The 20591-nt window shown below is 44.9% G+C and overlaps 1 protein-coding gene across 1 annotated transcript in view; it reads right to left on the bottom strand.

The window, feature by feature from the left end:
• Window positions 1-4197: 4197 nt before the first annotated feature.
• LOC139309439 (SRSF protein kinase 3-like) overlaps window positions 4198-20591 on the bottom strand; it is a 32375-nt gene continuing 15981 nt past the window's right edge. Inside the window, exons 5-12 of the mRNA XM_070933506.1 lie at window positions 20343-20430; window positions 16417-16523; window positions 14928-15084; window positions 12002-12084; window positions 8532-8639; window positions 6479-6548; window positions 6296-6388; window positions 4198-5672 (exon numbers count right to left, since the gene is read on the bottom strand). Of these exons, the coding sequence (XP_070789607.1) occupies window positions 5488-5672; window positions 6296-6388; window positions 6479-6548; window positions 8532-8639; window positions 12002-12084; window positions 14928-15084; window positions 16417-16523; window positions 20343-20430 (891 nt within the window). The 3' untranslated portion in view covers window positions 4198-5487. The remainder of the gene's footprint in view (window positions 5673-6295; window positions 6389-6478; window positions 6549-8531; window positions 8640-12001; window positions 12085-14927; window positions 15085-16416; window positions 16524-20342; window positions 20431-20591) is intronic.

Raw genomic sequence — 20591 nt, 5'->3', positions numbered from 1 at the left:
GGAGCCTCTCCTCAATGCTCGAGCACGCAGGGCTGCCAAAAGGCAGGAGTGGCAACTCAGGAGGAGGAGGTCTCCTCGAGAGTAAGGCTTGGAGTTAATTGGCCACTCCCTTAGCCTATTTAAGTTCGCACACAGATAGCAAATGTTGCTGGAAACAACGTTTGGTCCTACTCAGAGCATTTTGAGAGTGAGTTTTTTGTTACAACTTGGTTTCTGGGCTGATTGCCAATCCTTGTCGGACTTTGTTTAATCTCTGTAATTCATAGCAGGCTGATAAGGACATTGGTGGTTAAAGCCTGCATTTTGAAAGGGGTCTGTTTCTATTAAACGGAGTTTTTGGAGCTGTGTGTGTGTGTGCTACACTTCTTGGGACCCGTAGCTGGGGCAGAACGGAGCCCGGCATCAATACTGCAGCTCATTTTGAAAGTAATGATCATGACTCTCGGTGCATTTTACTTCAGCATCGAGTAGATCCCCTCCCAACTGCTCAAATGGATAAAAGGGATGAGTTCTCTGATGAATCCTGTCACGTCTCATTTCAGACACGGAATGCTAGAACTGCACTTCTTGTGACCTCGCAGCCAGTTGCCGGTTGAAAACAGCCTGGGGCCAGACAGAACTGGAAGGTCCTGCAATATGAATCCCTTAAGGGGGATTGGAAAGTAGGTCATGCTGGGATAGGAAAATACATACATACATACATACATACATACATACATATGTATGCATGTTGTCACGTATGCAACATGCACGCTGTTGGGGGGTAAATTGGAAATGAAAGATGCCAAAGCTATGGGAAAGTCTTGGAAGGAGGGAAGAAGCAGCAAAACTGAGATCAAGATCATGGATTCTTAATTACAGAGTGATTTCTTTCCCCATGTAATTCTTTATAGTTCAAGAATTTTGGCAAATACTCCTTTGTTACAACTTAATTATGGTTCATTTGTTTCAAGATTTGTCATCTTTTGTTGCCCACATATTCTTCTTCCCTTGGTTCTTATAATAAAAAGATCACCAACCTGTTTCTCACCTCTGTGAGTTAGTGGGTCATTAATGTATACGCATAGTCCTCGACGTACGACCACAATTGAGCCTGAAATTTATGTTTGTGGGTCATTAGTGTATACAGGTAGCCCTCGATGTACGACCACAATTGAGCCTGAAATTTACGTTCCTAAGTGAGACATTTGTTAAGTGATCTTTTTCCCCATTTTACAACCTTTCTTGCCATAGTTGTTACGTGAATCCCTGCAGTTGTTAAGTTAGTAATGCAGTTGTTAAGTAAATCTGGCTTTCCCCCTTGACTTTGCTTGTCAGAATATTGCAAAATATGATCACATGAGCCCAGGACATTGCAACAGTCATAAATATGATCCAATTACCAAGAATCTGAATTTGGATCATGTGACCTTGGAGATGCCGCAACGGTCATAAATGTGAAAAACTGTCCTGAGTCATTTTTTTCAGTTCCCATTGTAACTTTGAATGGGCACTAAATGAACTGTTGTAAGTTGAGGACAGGCTATATCTTGCATTACGATGGACAAACAAGTTATATTTTGAACTACATAGCAATCAGACTGAGGAGTAGTGTATTTTAAGACATCTCTATGTGATTGTGATACAGGGCTTTCATGGAAAGAAAGAGAAGTTCCTGTGAGATAGGGGTCTAGACAGAATCATAAAAATGTAGAAAAATCTTTAAAGGAAGGGTAACCAACTGCTCCAAATGTTGCAGAGGAAAATGGCAGAAAGGGAACATTGCATGGGTGCTATTCAGCAGGTTCTGACAGGTTCTGGAGAACCAGTAGCGGAAATTTTGAGTAGTTTGGAGAACCAGCAAATACCACCTCTGGCTGGCCCCAGAGTGTGGTGGGAATGGAGATTTTGCAATATCCTTCCCCCAGGAGTGGGGAAGGAATGGAGATTTTGCAGTATCCTTTCCCTGCCATGCCCACCAAGCCACGCCCACAGACCCGGTAGTAAAAAAAATTGAATTCCACCACTGGAACAAACGTAAGGGAGATCATGGTAAGGTTAGTAATTGTTTTGTTACATCCCTTTCCATTAGTTATTATGTTGGATTCACATTATGAGTTATTGATCTTTAATAAGGCTATTTTTTTTTCCACATAATTGAAACCAGCATGTTAAATCAGGGAAGAGTACAGATGGAGATATCAGAAATTCTGGGAAACATGCAAAATTAGCAGGAACAGAAAAATGCTTACCAACACAACGCAGTGGCTTTTCAACAACTACAAAGGTGAATTGATAAAGGTATGCCTAATCTACCCCTCATGAAACCTGCACATCCAATCTGTCTTCCCGTCTCATCTCATTATAGCAATAGCATTTAGATTTATATAGCAATAGCACTTAGACTTATATACCGCTTCACAGTGCTTTACAGCCCTCTCTAAGCAGTTTACAGACAGCCTATTGCCCCCCCAACAATCTGGGTCCTCATTTTACCCACCTCGGAAGGGTGGAAGACTGAGTCAACCTTGAACCGGTCATGATCGAACTGCTGGCAGTCAGCAGTGAGTTAGCCTGCAATACTGCATTCTAACCACTGCGCCATCATGGTTATCCCAATTGAAATGCTACAGGAGTCTAGCCACTCTATGCATCAAGATGAAGTACACCGAAGCTCAGAACAGTTCAGGCCTTCTAATAAGATTGATTAGTTGGAAAGGATGCTATAAGATTTCTATTTTTTGACAGTATGGGTTCGCCTCCTACAATATAAGGTAGATTGTGGGTGAGGATAGATACAGGTAGTCCTTGGCTTATGACTTACATAATTGCAGTCTCAATGACCGTCATGATGGTTGTTAAGCGAATCGCCATGTGACCACACTCGATTTTACAATTTTTTAAATAAAATCATGGTCATTAAGCAAATGTGGCAGTTGGTAAGCGAAACCATTGTTGATTATGGGGCTTTTTTTTTTTTTTTTTGGCCAGAAACTTTTAAGTAAACACCAGTTTAATTGTTGTAAATCACAATCCTATGTCTGTGGGATGCTGCAAACAGTTATAGATGTGGGCTGGTTGCTGAGTGTCTGGAATGTGGGTCATGAGACCACAGGGGGAATCCCAGTCATAAGTTGAGGACTACCTGTATAACTTTTATAGAGCTCTGTGGTTGCAACAGAAGCCTCTTCACTGCATTCTAGGCAAATGCAATCTCTTTCTTAAGCATCATGGCATCAGGGCATTTCTGTAAATTTGATACAGAAGGTTTCTGTGTACAAAGCAGATTAGCTATAATGCCATTAAAAACAAAAACTTCCCAGCTATCAGAATAGAGAATAACAGAGTTGGAAGGGACCTTGGAGGTCTTCTAGTCCAACCCTCTGCTCAGGCAGGAAACCTTACACCACTTCAGACAAATGGTTATCCAGTCTCTTCTTAAAAACCTCCAGTGTTGGAGCATTCACGGCAAGTCGTTCCACAGATTAATTGTTGTAACTGTCAGGAAATTTCTACTTACTTCTAGATTGAAAACTTTCCTCTCTTTGAAAACTTTCTCTGTGTTACTTTTTGTCCTGCCCTCAGGTGCTTTTCTTCTTCTTTGTGTCAGAACAGTTGAACACTGAAGTAACCCACAAAGGAAAGCTAGCAATGATTGTCCGAGATTAGGTAAAGGTAAAGGTTCCCCTCGCACGTATGTGCTAGTTGTTCCCAACTCTAGGGGGCGGTGCTCATCTCCGTTTCAAAGCCGAAGAGCCAGCGCTGTCCAAAGACGTCTCCGTGGTCATGTGGCCGGCATGGCTAAACGCCAAAGGCGCACGGAACGCTGTTACTTTCCCACCAAAGGTGGTCCCTATTTTTCTACTTGCGTTTTTTACGTGCTTTCAAACTGCTAGGTTGGCAGAAGCTGGGACAAATAACGGGAGCTCACCCCGTTACGCGGCACTAGGGATTCGAACCGCCGAACTGCCGACCTTTCGATCGACAAGCTCAACATCTTAGCCACTGAGCCACTGAGTCCCTTGTCCGAGAATACTAAGCCATAATGTGGTTGGCCTCCATCCCAATGTATAAAAAAAAATCAAACTAGTAATGATATTTAAGTTTGTAAGCATGGTTAATGATGTGTTTTGTTATGTATATTACAACCTTGACGAACTTAGAGCAGATCAAGAACCATGGAAAGTGAGGAAGAGCAATTTAATTATTTCCCTTCCTCCTTTTTTTTTTTTTTTAAAAAAATTGCAGTTGGCTCAGCCATAGATTTTTACAGAATATCTCCTCTTTGTAAACCTCCCTTGTTGCTCCTATGACTTGTGTCATTTTTCTTCCCAAGGAAAAAACGTTGCAGGAAGAGATACTAGAATGGCTGGACTGTGATTGATATTATTAAAATTCCTCTATCTGAAACCACCCAACCTTTCCTTTCCAAACCTGTTTTGGTTTCAAAGAAAATGCTTGGAAGACTATGGTCTAAAGAAATATATATATATATATATATATATAGCTTTACTCTTTTTTACTGGAAAGCTGCAGTAGACCTTATCCCAGTGATGGCGAACCTTTTCGGCACCAAGTGCCCAAACGAGAATGTGAGTGCAGGTGCATGCTCCGGAAATCCGAAGACCAGCTGCTGGCATGTGCATGCCTGTTTTAGGGCCATTTTTGGCCATTTTCAGGCTGTTTTTCGGACTGTTCTCAGGCCTTTTTCAGGCACTTTCAGGCTCGTTTCAGGCCATTGTTTGGACCAAAAATAGCCCAAAAAACGGCCTGAAAAAGGCCCGAAAAACGGCCTGTTATTTTGCCGTTTTTAGCCATTTTTTCTGACCATTTTCAGGCTGTTTTCCGGTGCTTTGGCGCCTGCAAAGACAAGCTGGCCAGAAACCAGAAGAGCAGCTGGCGATGGCACGCGTGCCAACAGAGAGGGCTCTACATGCCACCTCTGGCACACGAGCCATAGATTTGCCATCCCAGCCTTATCCTAAACGGGAAACTGAAATTCACACAGCTAATATCATAGCTAGTTTGGTCCTAAGAAATTGTTCTGAAGGGGATATTTGCCTGCTTTTTCCATACAGGTAGTCCTCGACTTAGGGCCACAACTGAGCCCCAAATCCCCTTCGTTAAACAAGGGAGTTGTTAAGTTTCGCCCCATTTTTTGGGCTTTCTTGCCACATTTGTTAAGTGGCTCACCGCAGTTGTTAAATTAGCAATACGGTTGTTAAGTGAATCTGGCTTCCCCATTGACTTTGCCTGTCAGAAGGGTCACAAAAGGTGATCATGTGACACCAGGACATTGCAACCATCATAAATATGAGCCAGTTTGCTAATTGTCCAAATTTTGATCACGTGACCATGGGGATGCTGCAAACGAGTGCGAAAAATGGTCACAAGTAACTTTCCTTTTCCAGTGCTGTTGTGACTTTGAGCAGTCACTGAATGAATGTTGTAAGTCGAGGACTAGCTGTATCTCTGCTGGAGGAGCAGAGGAAGTCGGAAGACGCAGTCCTAGTGGCTGAGCCAGGGGTGCTGAAGGCATTTCTCAGCCCTTGCCCGTCTTTCTGGGGCATACTCCAGCATGGGCAGGACGAAACTGGTGAAGTGGGTAGCCTGAGGCTTTGGCCAGCTGTATTTATCAACGAGGATGTGATGGAGGTCGTAGAAAGAGATCCAGGACATCCGGAGAAGAGCCCCTGCCAAAGGAGACAAAGAAGAAGCAGTTAAGTGGCCGTTACCGAAATGTTGTCCAGGCTTCACAGGTTTTATGCCACTAGCAACCGTGCCAAACATAATATTGGATTTGGATGTGTTTACAGAAGGGACGTCCAGGGGTGGCCTGCTGGGGTTCACAGGGGTTCGGGAGAACCTTTAGCTAAGATTCTGTGCAGTTCAGAGAACCCCCAAATCCTACTCCTGGCTGGCCCTGCACACCTCGCCCCACCCTTCCCAGAAGTCTGCACACGGCCCGTTTTGGATGCAGGTAAGTGCAGGGTGCACACGGAGGCTCAGGGAGGGTGAAAAATGGGCCTACCGGAAGTTCGGGAAGGCCTCCAGAGGGCCTCCAGAGCCTGGGGAGGCCGTTTTTGCCCTCTCTCAAGGAAAGCCTCCGGAGCCCGAGGAGGGCAAAAACATCCCCCCCGCCATGGTGCGGGAGGCCTACTAGGCCACGCCCACCATGGCCACACCCACCCAGCAACCAGGCAGAGAACCCCTTGCTAAAATTTTTGAAGCCCACCCCTGCGGACGTCTTGTAAATGCCAGGAGAGTGTGGGGGGGGGGGAAATCACAGCTCCTGTCTTCATCTTGGCATCCTCACCTTGCCTGCTGAAGAAAGTGGACGTCTGCTGCCAAAGCAAAGCAATTTTGGGTGGGATTTTGCCCAGGAGTTCAATGATCAGAGCCACATGATCTGCAAAGCATAGAGAGCAGAGCCAGATATGTAGGTTTAGGTGGGAGGAATGAGCTCGCCAAAGAGGCTGCGCGCACAATGTGGACCTACCATCATCTCTGGAAAAATGCTGGCTGGCTTGAGGTTTGAAAAGGTGCTTTCCAGTTGCCAGTTCAAAAGCCTACAAGATGAACGAGCCTTGAATCAAATCAGATATAAGCCAATTCAAATAATAGAAACAATACCCAGCAACTCAGATCTGTGGTTCATGTCATGCGAAGGTTTACAAGCAGAAAAAAGTTGCATTTCCCAGAAATTATGTGAACACGAAGGACAAGAAGGAAACAAAAGGCTTTTTAGTGCAGCCCTAATTTCTTTTTTAAACTCTATACTGACCCTCCTTGTCTGCATATCAAAGGGTTGAGCAGGCCAGGGCTGTCTTACCCTTTTTATAGATTAGATTACCTGCCCAAGCAATATATCAATGTCACAGACTGGAAGAAAGTCAATATGTCACTGTCACAAGGTCTGAGAAGAAGCTAACTGGGGTAGGAATCTGTTCTTTCAATCCTTCATTTTGTAATGAGGAACGGACAGTCCTCGATGTATGACCACAACTGGGACCGGAATTTCGGATGTAAGTTGGCACAGCCATAAAACATCATCAGATTGCCCCTGGTTTTATGACCACTTTTACGTGCCTTTTAAATCTTGTGGCTAATTAAATCACCCAGTTATTACGAGAATCCAGCTTCCCCAACTGACTTTGGTTATTGGAAACTGTCTGGGAATGTCGCAAATTGTGTCCATGTGACACTGTCATCATCCTCATCCTCTTTTAACAACCCCATAATCCCTTGCAGGGTGGAGTCTGGGCAACTGAATAGAGCTGAGTGTTTACTGACCAGATGCCCTTCCTGTCACCAATGCAAAGTTTTTTCAGCAGATATATTCTCTCAGTGTGCTCAGAGAAAGAAATATCTGCCTCTACCTAGGATCGAACTCACCGCCTCCTGATTGTGAGGCAAGAGCTCCATCTCTAGGCCACTGCACCACTCTGACTACAAGACACTAACCAACAGAAATATGAGCTGGTTGCCCAGAGTCCAAATTACGATCACGTGACTGTGGGAATGGGGCAGTGGCCATAACTTTTGAGGACAATTCATAAGTCACTTTTTCTGAGGACATCGTAACTTCAAACCATTGTTAAAGAAACGGTCGTAAGTCGAGGACTGCCTGTTTATGCAACAACCTCTAGACTACAAGTACGAGTTTGAGTTCTGGGTCATTGGCAAAGCTTTGTGAAATGGACTCCAGTGGGGTACAAAGGATCAGGGCGTGGCCATTTCCTTAGGCAAAGTTAAACAATATGCAGCCCAATTCTCATCCCCAACTTTAATGGAAAACATGGCAGTGTGATGAAGGAGGAGGAGGAGGAGTGGAACAGTGAAAGAGAAATGTCCATAATGAAAAAGGGAAGCATTCAGCCACATCCATTCTAATGGTATTACCACCTTGTATTTTAGGTGGGTGGGAGGGAATAATTTTTAAAAGAGTAGTTCCAACCACAACAAAACTTTCTGTCCTAGGACAGCTACAAAGAATGAATCTAAATTACTTTCAAATAATTTAGAGATCTTAATTAAATAATTAAAATGGCCATGTGGGTTATGTTTCATTTGCTATTTGTATACATTTAACTTATTTGCTCTGGGGAAAAAAATCCAGGCTCAGGATAATAACTTTTGCTTTTTGGGGTTCCCCTCCCCCACAGTGAGAAAGGGGTAGTCTAGGTCAAGAAAGAGACACCTCTTTTCTCCTAGAACGTGCCTGTCCTGAGGCACAAAGAGAGATCTGACAATGACAGGTAGTCCTTTAGTTATGACCATAATGGAACCTGCCCATTACAGAACTTCAGATCTGGTTCGTAAGTCCTCTTTTTCAGGTAGGGCACCAAGCAACCTGTTTTAAATTAAGGGCTGGCTGAACATTGAAAATAAGACTAAATAAAAGAAGACAGTCCAGGGACTGGCCACCAACGTCTTATCTCCGGTAATCAGCTTATCTCCCAGATTCAGCTCTAAACAGACAGCTGAAATTCCACAGGCCAGTATCACCATCACGTTTCTGCTACAAAGATGACCCAGGAGTCTGGTCCTACCAAACAGGCTGCGCTCCAAATATCAGCTGGGGTGCTGTAATCTAATCCAAGGAGAACCTCCACAGCTCTGTAGGGCTGGGTCTGGATCTTTTTGGAGAACGGCTTATACTGAAACAGAAAAAAAACAAAAAAATAATTGAGATATTGAGAGTGGATTCTCACACACCCCTTTAGATCCGAATTATGTTCTAGTAACCCAACCATGAACCGCCCCAAGTACTGGGTGTGCTTAGAGAGGATCGTTTGCCCTGCAAGATCCTCAAAGAACACCAAATTTATTTATTTTTTGGAGTTAAGCTCGGGAGCCATCTGTTTGAAGGAAGGCAGAAGTGTTTAGATTTCCTTAGTTACGAGAAAAGACCACTAAGGCCGCAAACCTCAGCAGAAGTTCCATTAATATAGTTAATAGATTTATTTCTGAGTATGCATCAGTGGTGGGTTGCTCCTGGTTCTGCCTGGTTCTTGCGAACCGGTAGTAAAAGCGGCGGGAGGCTTCGCCCACCCACCTGGATGTCATAATGGACAATCTGCACATGTGCAGAAGCACGTGAGTGAGTGCGTACTCGCGCTCCCATTATGAACCGGTAGTAAAGGTAAGTAGAACCTACCCCTGGTAAGCATGTATTGTAAGTGATAGAAATTTCTAAAGATGGAGGCAGGATTCTAACCATGGTGGCGCAGTGGTTAGAAGGCAGCATTGCAGGATATCTCTGCCGACTGCCAGCAGTTCGATCCTGACCGACTCAAGGTTGACTCAACCTTCCATCCTTCCGAGGTCGGTAAAAGGAGGACCCAGATTGTTGGGGGCAATAGGCTGACTCTGTAAACTGCTTAGAGAGGGCTGTAAAGCACTACGGAGTAGTATATAAGTCTAAGTGCTATCGCTATCCAACGGCTATCCTAACTCTCACTTCGAAGCACTCCTAAGCACTGAAATGCATGGGCAATTACAGGTAGTCCTTGACACATGATCACAATTGAGCCCAAAATTTCAGTTGCTAAGCGAGACAGTTGTTAAGTGAATTTTGCCCCATTTTACGACCTGTCTTACCACAGTCGTTAAGTGAATCACTGCCGTTATGAACGGTTGTTAAGCAAATCTGGCTTGCCCATTGACTCTTCTTATAAGAAGCTCTCAAAAGTGATTATGTGACCCCAGGACACTGCAACTGTCATAAATAGGAGTCAGTTGTGAATTTTGATCCCGTGACCATTGGGGATGCAGCAACAGGCGTTAAGTGTGAAAAATGATCATAAGTCACATTTTTCACTAAATGAACTGTTGCAAGTCGAGGACTACCTGCAGTGGCACTGATTACTGATAGGTTGAGAACAATAAAAAAATCCTTGGCTTGTGACAATTGGGACCAGGATTTCCATTGCCAAGCAAGACTGCTGTTAAGTGAGTCACATTCAATTTTGCAACCATTTTGCCACAGTTGTTAAGTGAATCCAGCTTCCCCCACTTTGCTTGTCAGAAAGCAGGCAAGTTGCAAAAAGTGATCAGATGATCCTGGGATGCTGCAACAGTGGTAAATGCGTGCCAAGAGTCTGAATTTAGATCACACGGCTGAAGAGATGCTGGAAAGGTCATAAGTAGAGGACTGAATGTGGCTTTTTTCAGTGCTGTTGGAGCTTCAAATGGTCACAAAAGAAATGATTGCTAAGTCGAGGACTTCCTGTACAAATGTAATTTTAAAAAATGACACGCCCCAAAATTGCAGCTACTGCCTTTTCTATCTTGAGAAATGAAATTAATATACACATTCATGGAGATCACGCCTGTGAATATTTAATGGGCATGTGGTTTTATGGAACTCCTATGTGGAAAGGAAGCTTGCTGAACAGGAAATCCTGTAGAAGAGCCTGTAGTACAGTGGACTAAAGCACTGTTATTAACATCTGCTGCTTGCAATTACTGCAAGTTCGAATCTCACCAGGCTCAAGGTTGACTCAGCCTTCCATCCTTTCAAAGGTAGGTGAAATGAGGACCCAGATTGTGGGGGCAATAAGCTGACTTTGTATAAATATACAAAAGTATGAAGGCTATTGCTTAATGCATTGTAAGCCGCCCTGAGTCTCCGGAGAAGGGCAGCATATAAATTAAAGCAAAAAAAAAAAAAATCAATTGCTGAGAGGGGGCATTAGCAGGAACTGGATTTTGCTGAGTTTTGCAGGCAAGACTTCCAGAGCAGGGGTGAAATCCAGCAGGTTCTGACAGGTTCTGGAGAACCGGTAGCGGAAATTTTGAGTATTTCAGAGAACCGGCAAATACCACCTCTGGCTGGCCCCAGAGTGGGGTGGGAATGGAGATTTTGCAATATCCTTCCCCCAGGAGTGGGGAGGGAATGGGGATTTTGTAGTATCCTTCCCCTGGAGTGGGATGGGAATGGAGATTTTGCAGTATCCTTCCCCTGCCACGCCCACCAAGCCACGCGCACAGAACCGGTAGTAAAAAAAAATGGATTTCACTACTGTTCCAGAGGCACCTGGGTGCTCCCTGTAGAAAGCTGAACTCAAGTGGACTTTGGGAGGAGATTAGGGATGTGATGGTACTTTACCCGTGGATACGTGCCATTTCTGATCCTAGAGCAGAGGCCTCCAACCTTGGTGACTTTAAGACTTGAGGACTTCAACTCCCAGCATGGCTGGCTGAGGAATTCTGGGAGCTGAAGTCCACAAGTCTTAAAGTTGCCAAGTTTTTCCTAGACCTAGAGAATCATTATCTCTTTTTTTTTTTAGTTGGTTTGTAGCCAGGACTGACTGACAAGTTCTAGTCTCCATTTCACGGATCTAAGTCACTGTGGCTTGTAAACTACATCTTATTGCTTACAGCAGGGGTGTCAAACTCGCAGCCCGTGGGTCAGATCCATCACGTGCTGGCCAAGCCCACCCCCGATTTAGTGAAGGGGAGGGGGGAAATTCACGATATGTCACGTGACAACAACGTGACATCTCAAGTTTGATACCTGTGGCTTACAGGGTTTTGTGGGTTTTGACCCACAAAAGGTCATGAGCAAATCTGGTGGGTTTCAAAAATTTTTACTACCGGTTCTGTGGGTGTGGCTTGGTGGGTGTGGCTTTGTAGGCGTGGCAGGGGAAAGGATACTGTAAAATCTCCATTCCCACCCCACTCTGGGGGAAGGATACTGCAAAATCTCCATTCCCTCCCCAATCCAGGGGAAGGTTACTGCAAAATCCCCATTTCCTCCTGATCAGCTGGGACTTGGGAGGCAGAGAATAGATGGGGGCGGGGGCGGTCAGAATTTTTACTACCGGTTCTCCGAACTACTCAAAATTTCCGCTACCGGTTCTCCAGAACTGGTCAGAACCTGCTGAAACCTCTGGATCAAATGCACTATGCCATAGCACCAAGTGTGAATCCATTCAAAGGGTTCTGCACTTTTCAGATGTGGGGGTGGGGGGGAGGAAAGAAGTTAGCATAAGAGGAGAGGCTGGTAGAGACTCACGGTCCAGCATGCACTTCCCAGGTCTGCAATTTTCACTCCCATTTTCATTAGGTTGCCACAGTCCAGAAGAGCTGCTGGGCCATCTAGAACAAAGTCACACAAACAAAACCAGGTGAAGATCTTTCTTGGGGGGGGGCCCAGCTGCACATCCAACCCCAGCTCATCTGTTATATAGTAGCATCAGCCCCAGTTGTGGCTTTAGCTGGGGCATCTGCAGAGGAATAACAGTTATAACAGTAACAGAGTTGGAAGGGACCTTTGGAGGTCATCTAGGCCTGCTCACACAGGAGACCCTATACTAGGGATTCGAACTGCCGAACTGCCGACCTTTCCGATCGACAAGCTCAGTGTCTTAGCCACTTGAGCCACCTTAGAAAAGGATCAAGGGCCAAAACATCAAGGTGATGATTATAATCACCTAACCACCACCTCTTTTTTTTTAGCGCCCGGTCCCAACTGCAGTTCAGGTGGGACCAACTGCCATTAAACTCTCCCCATCCCGAACCGGCTTTTCGGCCTTTATCTTCGCCATCTAGAAATAGGTTTCAAACTTGATTTGTTTTCCTCTGTCCCTCCCGTTTCTGAACCATGTCTTTCAGATGGCAAGCCATTATTCCACCTTGAGTTCAGCGGAGGAGAAATACACAATATGTATGCAATAAGTGTAATACATAATGAATCCTCGTCACTTAGAAACTTAGGAGATTCCAGAAATCAAAGTGGGGGCCTCTGGTGGCCAAAGATGTGTTCAACTGTAGGAAGTTAGCACCCACCCCCCTCCTAGGAAAATGAGATATTCTAGGAAATATTAAAAGGGCAGAGTATTTCCCTTAAAAGAGAGGCAGAAACTCAGCCCCCATCCCCATTTGTCAATGGGCCATTAAGGTCTGAACCAGTCTATTCTACATAACAGAGAGCTACCTCCTTCAGGCAGAGCCATAGTAGGAATTGCCCAAAGCCCTTTCATTATATCATCACCCAGCAAGAGTCAACCAAGCTTGGGACACAGACAACCTACAAAGTTACCCCTGCATGGCCCCGTGGGAGTCTGACAACCAATCAGAATACAAGCTCAAATTCAAACACCCAGAGAGGGCATAAAACCCAGGCACTCTCAGCATCTCTTCCCTTTTTTCTTCACCCAAGATCTTCAAGGCATGTGATCCTGTCCACCATTAAAAACCATCTTTCCAAGCAGTCTCCATGTTTCCAGTGTCTTTCTTCCCCACTTGGAACTGAACCCAGATGGACATTTCTTCCAACACAACCTACTGAGCCATTATTTTTGCTTGGGGCAAGTGATCACAGGTTTTAAAATGAAAAGCAGCTCATAATATAGTTGTTTTTCTTTTGGGGTAGCTATGTGAGAGAGCTGTGCGATACTTGATAAATGGAAAGAGTGATAATTCAAAATAAAGGCTGCCCTAATGGGCTGGAAAATCCGGACAGCCACTATTATCACAGCAAAGAAATTGTTCAGGTTCTTGCAGTTGAAGTGTGGTTAGCTTTCCTGTGCTCAAAACCACCCAGTGAAATCATTCACGGAACAGAGCCTGATTTAAAAATGCTGCATGCCTCTGCATCTAGATACTGGTTCTTCCTGCCTAAAAGAAGGTTGGGGGATCCAGAGCCCCCCTTCTAAATATGGACTCCAGTTCCTATCAGACACGGGCTAGGCGTCAAGGAAGATGGGAGCTGGAGTCCAAACAGAAGGCCATAGATAGGGTTGTCCAAGAGCAGAATGATGCCTGGTCTCTTGGTTTTTTTGTCTCTGTTCCACCATTAGATGTTGATAAGAGCTGTGGTGAAGGTAATCCTCTCTGCATCTCCCATCATCTGCTACAGTGGGAATGCTTCACTGTGCTTAAAGGCTTGCTGGCTTGGGATGTATTCCCTACAGCAGGGGTGTCAAACTCAAGGCCTGTAGGCCGGATCTGGCCCGTGGGGTGTTTGGATCTGGCCCACAGGGCTGCCCTGGAAACAGCAAAGGGCTGGCCCACTGTGCTTCTGCCAGCGAAAACTGAGCCTGGGCCAGCGGTGAAATCCTACCGGTTCGCTCAGGTTCAGGAGAACTGGTAGGTTTTTTTTTTTTTTAGTTTGATTTATATGCCGCCCTACTCCAGAGACTCAGGGCGGCTTACAATGCGTTAAGTAATAGCCTTCATACTTTTGTATATTTATACAAAGTCAGTTTATTGCCCCCACAAACTGGGTCCTCATTTTACCTACCTTAAAAAGGATGGAAGGCTAAGTCAACCTTGAGCCTGGTGAGATTTGAACTTACAGTAATTGCAGACAGCTGGTGTTAATCACAATGCTTTTAGTCTGCTGAGCCACCAGGTAGTTTTTAGTGATAAAAACTACCAGTTCGGGCGAACTGGTAGTAAAAAAAACCTACCGGTCAGTATTTCCAACAATCAGCTGTGCTGCGCGATTTAAAAGTAGGAAATCCTGCTTTCTAGTGAATCGAAATCGCGTGGCACAGCTGTTTCCCACCCTCGCGGTTATACTTGCCTTCCCAAGCCTCTTTTCCACGCGTTTGATGCGTACTGTGTATGCGTGCATGCAGTGTGCGTTTTGTGCGTAGTGCATGTGCATGTAGTGTGTATTTGGCACGTACCGCAAATGTGCGGCCAGCGAACCAGTGGTAAACCGGTTCAGATTTCACCACTGGTCTGGGCATGCTGCCCAGACCACTACAGGTGCCTGAGACATGTGATATCAAGCTGGCCACATCCACACTGGCCACACCCACCTGGCCATGCCCCCTCCCCCCGAGGTCAAACACAATCCTGATGCGGCCCTCAGTGAAATCGAGTTTGACACCTCTGCCCTACAGGGAGCTCTTGAAACTCCCGAGAGAGCAGACATGCTTCTTACAAATTGCTACCCCCGTTTCCCAATTGTTTCCCAAGCCCAAACGTACCTCCTGTCCTGGATTTGTGGTTTACTCCCAGGCTGTGTTGCAAAGAAACCATGTTGTGCAGGCTTTCTTCGGTAACATACAGCAAGATGTTGTCTGGTTTGATGTCTGTGTGGATGATGCGACACTCCTTGTGCAGGAAATGTAAACCTTGGAGGATCTGCATTAGCCAGATGCGAAATGCGGTCAGTGGCACAAATTCTATCCATTGATACACAAGGTCAAGATAAAGACTCCCAGGTCAGCCTTGATCCTTGGCAATGATCTCCGGTAGAATATATAATTTCCTTGGCCACAGGATAACAGTGGTTTGCCCTTCTTTCGCTGCCCAGCCTAGCTTTTAACCACCCAAAGACTAATCATTTCTAACTCTGTTTTGCTTCTATGCTCTAGACTGGCCTGTCCCAGGGTTAACTAGAAAAGTGTTGCCTCTGTTTATTTCCGAAAACTTCTTTGTGTTGAAATTGTTTCTTCTCAAGCCTCTGATTCCGATCAAGGGAAAGCAGGTTTAAAATGGCCATCCAGAAACTTGGCTTTTTCCCAATGGTGGCTAGCTTTAGACCTAAAAGCCATAAAGTGGCTGATTGATTGGTTTTGGCATGGCCATTGTGGTTTGCTAGCCATTGCTTATGGTTTAGCCTGTGGAGGGAATTATGCCAATTATGATTTAAACAAATTCAGGATCAGCACAGCATGTGAATAAAACACTCTCCCATCCCTGTGCGGGTAACCAATGTTGAGCAGAGATAGCAAGTAGCAATAGCACTTACCGCTTCACAGTGCTTTTACAGCCCTCTGTAAGCGGTTTACAGAGTCAGCCTATTGCCCCCCAACAATCTGGGTCCTCATTTTACCCACCTCGGAAGGATGGAAGGCTGAGTCAACCTTGAGCCTGGTTGAGATTCGAACTGTCGAATTGCAGGCAGCCGGCAGTCAGCAGAAGTAGCCTGCAGTACGGCACTCTAACCACTGCGCCACCGCAGCTCATACCTTGATACCTTGGTTTAGTGTGCACAACCTAATCCTGCACTTGCGCAAATGGAGCTTTGTGCGCTCATCTGCCACTTGCGTGGCCCGCTTTCCAACAGACCATGGATCGGTAGCGGTCCATGGATCAGGGATTGGGGGACCTCTGTACTAGAAGGTGTTTCCATTCCACAGTGAGAAAGAAGGAGAATAGGCAACCAGATAGCCCCTCCGGGCACTAAGATCCCCCAAAATGTAGGGTACTGACTCTGGTCCAGAGTATAGCACCAACCTAGAATCCATAAGGATTCTAGGGAATGTCTGTCTATGTGCCGTACATGTGTATGTGTCAAAACCTGCAAGATGCAAGGTGTAGTATTGTGACTGAAGGCCTACCCATTGTGTACATGCCCGCAAAGGACGCTTGAATCACAATGCCACATCTGCCACTCCGCAGATCTTGGTGCACCCTTCCCCAACCGATGCTCCTTTTCGTTCTTCAGCTCTCCGGTGAAGTCCTACTCACCTGGCGCATGGCCTTCTTGACAAAGGGCAGAGGGAGGCCTTGGGAGCCTCGGATGCTCAGCACAGTCTGCAGCGAAGGTCCCAGGAGCTCCATCACTAAGCACACATGTGGGGCCAAGTCAGGGATCCACTAACTGAGAAGGTTCCTCTAATGCTGACGTTGCTCTAAAAGGGGGAGGTGAGGGCAGCATGGAAACGGGAGGGGAACTTTTTAGCATTGTACCCCATAAAATGTCAACTGAGACAGTCAAGGGCACACCCAGGGCTATGGGTGCTCCAGGCAAGGCTTTTGGGCAGCGGTGAAATGTAAGATTTGTTACTACCGGTTCTGTGGGCGTGGCTTGGTGGTGGTGGTGGTAATATGACTGAGTGGGCGTGGCCTACTTTTTTTTTTTTTTTACTTTTAAAATCATTTTTTCTACAACTTCTTCAGCCAAAGAGGTTGTAAAAACATGCTTTTAAAAGCCTCTGATGATCCCAGATGACTTGCCTGATCGGCAGAGGCTTTTTCTTTTTTTTTAAGCCTCTGACGATCCCAGCTGAGTTGTCTGATTGGCAGAGGCTTTTTTTCTTTTAAAAACATTATTTTCTACAACCTCTTCATCCGATGAGGTTGTAGAAAAAATGCTTTTAAAAGCCTCTGACGATTCCAGCTGTGCTGCACGATCGTCAGAGGCCTTTTTTTTACTTTTAAAAGCATTTTTTCAGCCAAAGAGGTTGTAGAAAAAATGCTTTTAAAAATTAAAAAAAAACCTTTGATGATTGCACGGCTCAGCTGGGCATGGCGGGGGTTGGGCAGGGATTTTTGCTACCAGTTCTCCGAACCACCCGCCACCATCACTACCGGATCGGGCGATCCGGTCCGAACCGGGAGCATTTCACCTCTGCTTTTGGGTCTTTTTTTTTTAATATATGTGCGGAGTTTAACTACAATTTCTGGCTCTAAGTCTAAGACATCTTAAGGCTGTAAGACAATGTCTGTGGTTCTCTCTCTCAACCCTCTAAATAAATGGGGCTTTTATTTCTGGGAGATGTGGATAACAACAACAACAAAATATCATCATCTAGGAATCTTAGATTATTTTATTTTTTTCCCCACCCCTCTCCCTAAATTTCAGGGCAGCAATCAAGATGACTTCCTGCCTTTTATCCTCACAAACGAGATGGGCAACAGCACTTTTCCCCCAGTCATCAAATGAGGATAATTTGTGGTAGAATAAGAATTTAATGGAATAACAGAACTGGAGGAGATCTTGGAGGTCTTCTAGTCCAGCTCTCTGCTCAAGGAGGAAACAGCAGTAGCACTTTGACTTATATACTGCTTCATAGTGATTTACGGCCCTCTCTAAGCAGTTTACAGAGTCAGCATATTGCCCCCAACCATCTGGGTCCTCTTTTTACCGACCTCAGAAGGATGGAAGGCTGAGGCAACATAGAGCCGGTGAGGATCGAACTGCCAAACTGCTGGCAGCCGGCAGTCAGCGGAAGTAGCCTTGCAGTAAAGCATTCTAACCACTGTATCACCACGGCTCAAACCCTGTACCGTTTCAGATAAATGGTTGTCCAACCTCTTTGAATCTAGTTCTCACTGAGGCCAAAGTCCAGCTCTAAGTTGTGAATGCTCCATCACTGGAGGTCTTTAAGAAGAGATTGGACAACCATTTGTCTGAAATGGTACAGGATCTCCTGCTTGAGCAGGTCCCTTCCAACTCTGTTATTCTTGTAAAATTTGTTCCCATGAATGGGTGGGCGCCAGAGGTGGTATTCAGAAGGTTCTGACCAGTTCTGGAGAACCAATTGTGGAAATTTTGAGTAGTTCGGAGAACCGGTAAATACCACCTCTGACTGGCCCGGCCCCCATCTATTCTCTGCCTCCCGAGTCCCAGCTGATCGGGAGGAAATGGGGATTTTGCAGTAACCTTCCCCTGGAGTGGGGTGGGAATGGGGATTTTGCAGTATCCTTCCCCCGCTACGCTCACCAAGCCACGCCCACCAAGCCATGACACGCCCACCAAGCCACGGCTACAGAACCGGTAGTAAAAAATTTTGAATCCCACCACTGGTGGGTGCTCATTGCAGGAATCATTGATTATATTGACCATTGTAATGTTTTGGCTATTCTGTAGGTAATCTTGATTTCTGCTACTATCCTAGGTCGCCTCCCTTTGGGATTGCAGCAGGTTGAAATGTTGTTAAACAACCAATTTAATTATTTAATGAAAGTTAGTCTCTCTTGCATGTCTGCAGTTTTTCAGCCAAAGCCACAAATTCACTGACAGGAGGGAACAGAGAAACCATATTTAGCCAAGTTTCCTGTCAGGGGCAGGCTGCGTTTGATGTGGTTCTTCCCTCACACTGTCTGCCTTGAGAGAGAAATTGCTCTTCTGTCAGGCTGCCACACAGAGGTAGGAGAACAGCTGCAGTGCGATTTCATCACCTCTCTGACAGGATCAGCCGTCTTGAGCTTTTTCCAAGCTGTCACCTGATCAGCAGCTCTGCTCCCAAGAACTGTTTTCATCCCAGTTCTCTCAGGGAGCGTTCCAAGAAAGAGCTTGCTTTCCCACCTCCATCTTCACCTCTGCTCTCTTTCCTTATGAATCTTATTTTTGCAAATGAAGCCCTGAGAGCAGATGCCCTCTCCCTAACGAATCTGCGCAAACCAAACAAAACCACTTTCACTGAATAATTTTTTTTTTAAAAAATCAAGTGATATTTTAATTCTTCCCTTCATTTTACTGATTGACCAGGCTGGTCCCAGAAGATGGCCTTTTTCCGCAGTGGCCCCTGCTCTGCGGAACATTCTTCCCTTTGGAGATTTAGAATGGCCCCATCCCTGTTAGCCTTTCGTAGGGGCCCTAAAAATCTGGCTATGTTTCCATGATTGGGGTGCTGAATGTGTTAACATTTCCTGGCCGTATTGCTAACTAAATATCTTGCTCCTATGTATATTTAATTAGGATGTTTTTAATGTTTTTAGTTTTAAAATGTTTTTAGTATTTTTACATGTATTATATATTTTTTTGAATTGTAAGCTATCCAGAATCGTTGACTGAGATGGATAGCTATAACATTTTAATAAATAAACTATTCTATCTATCTATCTATCTATCTATCTATCTATCTATCTATCATCTATCTATCTATCTATCTATCTATCTATCTATCTCTATCTATCATCTATCTGTCTCTATCTATCTCTATCTATCATCTCTCTCTCTCTCTCTCTCTATCATCTATCTGTCTCTATCTGTCTCTATCTGTCTCTATCTATCTATCTATCTATCTATCTATCATCTATCTATCTATCTATCTCTATCTATCATCTATCTGTCTCTATCTATCTCTATCTATCATCTCTCTCTCTCTCTCTCATCTATCTGTCTCTATCTGTCTCTATCTATCTATCTATCTATCTATCTATCTCTATCTATCATCTATCTGTCTCTATCTATCTCTATCTATCATATCTCTCTCTCTCTCTCTCTCTCTATCTATCTATCATCTATCTGTCTCTATCTATCTATCTATCTATCTATCTATCTATCTATCTATCTATCTCTATCTCTATCTATCTATCTATCTATCTATCTATCTATCTATCTATCTCTATCTCTATCTCTATCTCTATCTACCTCTACCTCTACCTCTACCTCTACCCCCCCTCCCTCCCTCCCTCCCTCCCTCCCTCTCTCTCTCTCTCATCATCTTCTGTCCCTGGATACCATCATTAGCCTTGTCAATATTAGCTCCCCCAATTTAGGATTTTCCAGATGTATGGAACTACAATTCCCATCACCACTTCCCATCAGATAAAGAGTGTCATAGTCCATCTTATCTGGAGGACACTCGGTTGGAGGAGGAGGCATTCAGACAATGCAAATCTGGCTTGCTGGCCTTGTGGTCCCTGTGCTATCAACCAAAGGATATGGAAACCATTTTCTCCGATCATTTTGAAATCATCCAAAAGGTGGATGATGTAATCGCTGCCCCGGTCTTTCCTCCTCTTGCTATTCACCTGTCGAAAGAGGAAGAAGAAAAGTGACGCAACAAAGAAAGCTACAGTCTTTTCTCGTGTCATCCCAAAATGCAAAGCAGGGAACTGCAGGCTTAGCTTACAGGAAGAGAGATTTGATTGAGGGCAGGGCCGGATTTTCCTATAGGCTAACTAGGCTTCAG

This window comes from Pituophis catenifer, unplaced genomic scaffold (genome assembly GCF_029215685.1).
Source record: "Pituophis catenifer annectens isolate HBS135680 unplaced genomic scaffold, rPitCat1.0.hap2 SCAF_2, whole genome shotgun sequence".
Taxonomy (NCBI): domain Eukaryota; kingdom Metazoa; phylum Chordata; class Lepidosauria; order Squamata; family Colubridae; genus Pituophis; species Pituophis catenifer.
This window is presented reverse-complemented; position numbering and strand designations above follow the sequence as displayed.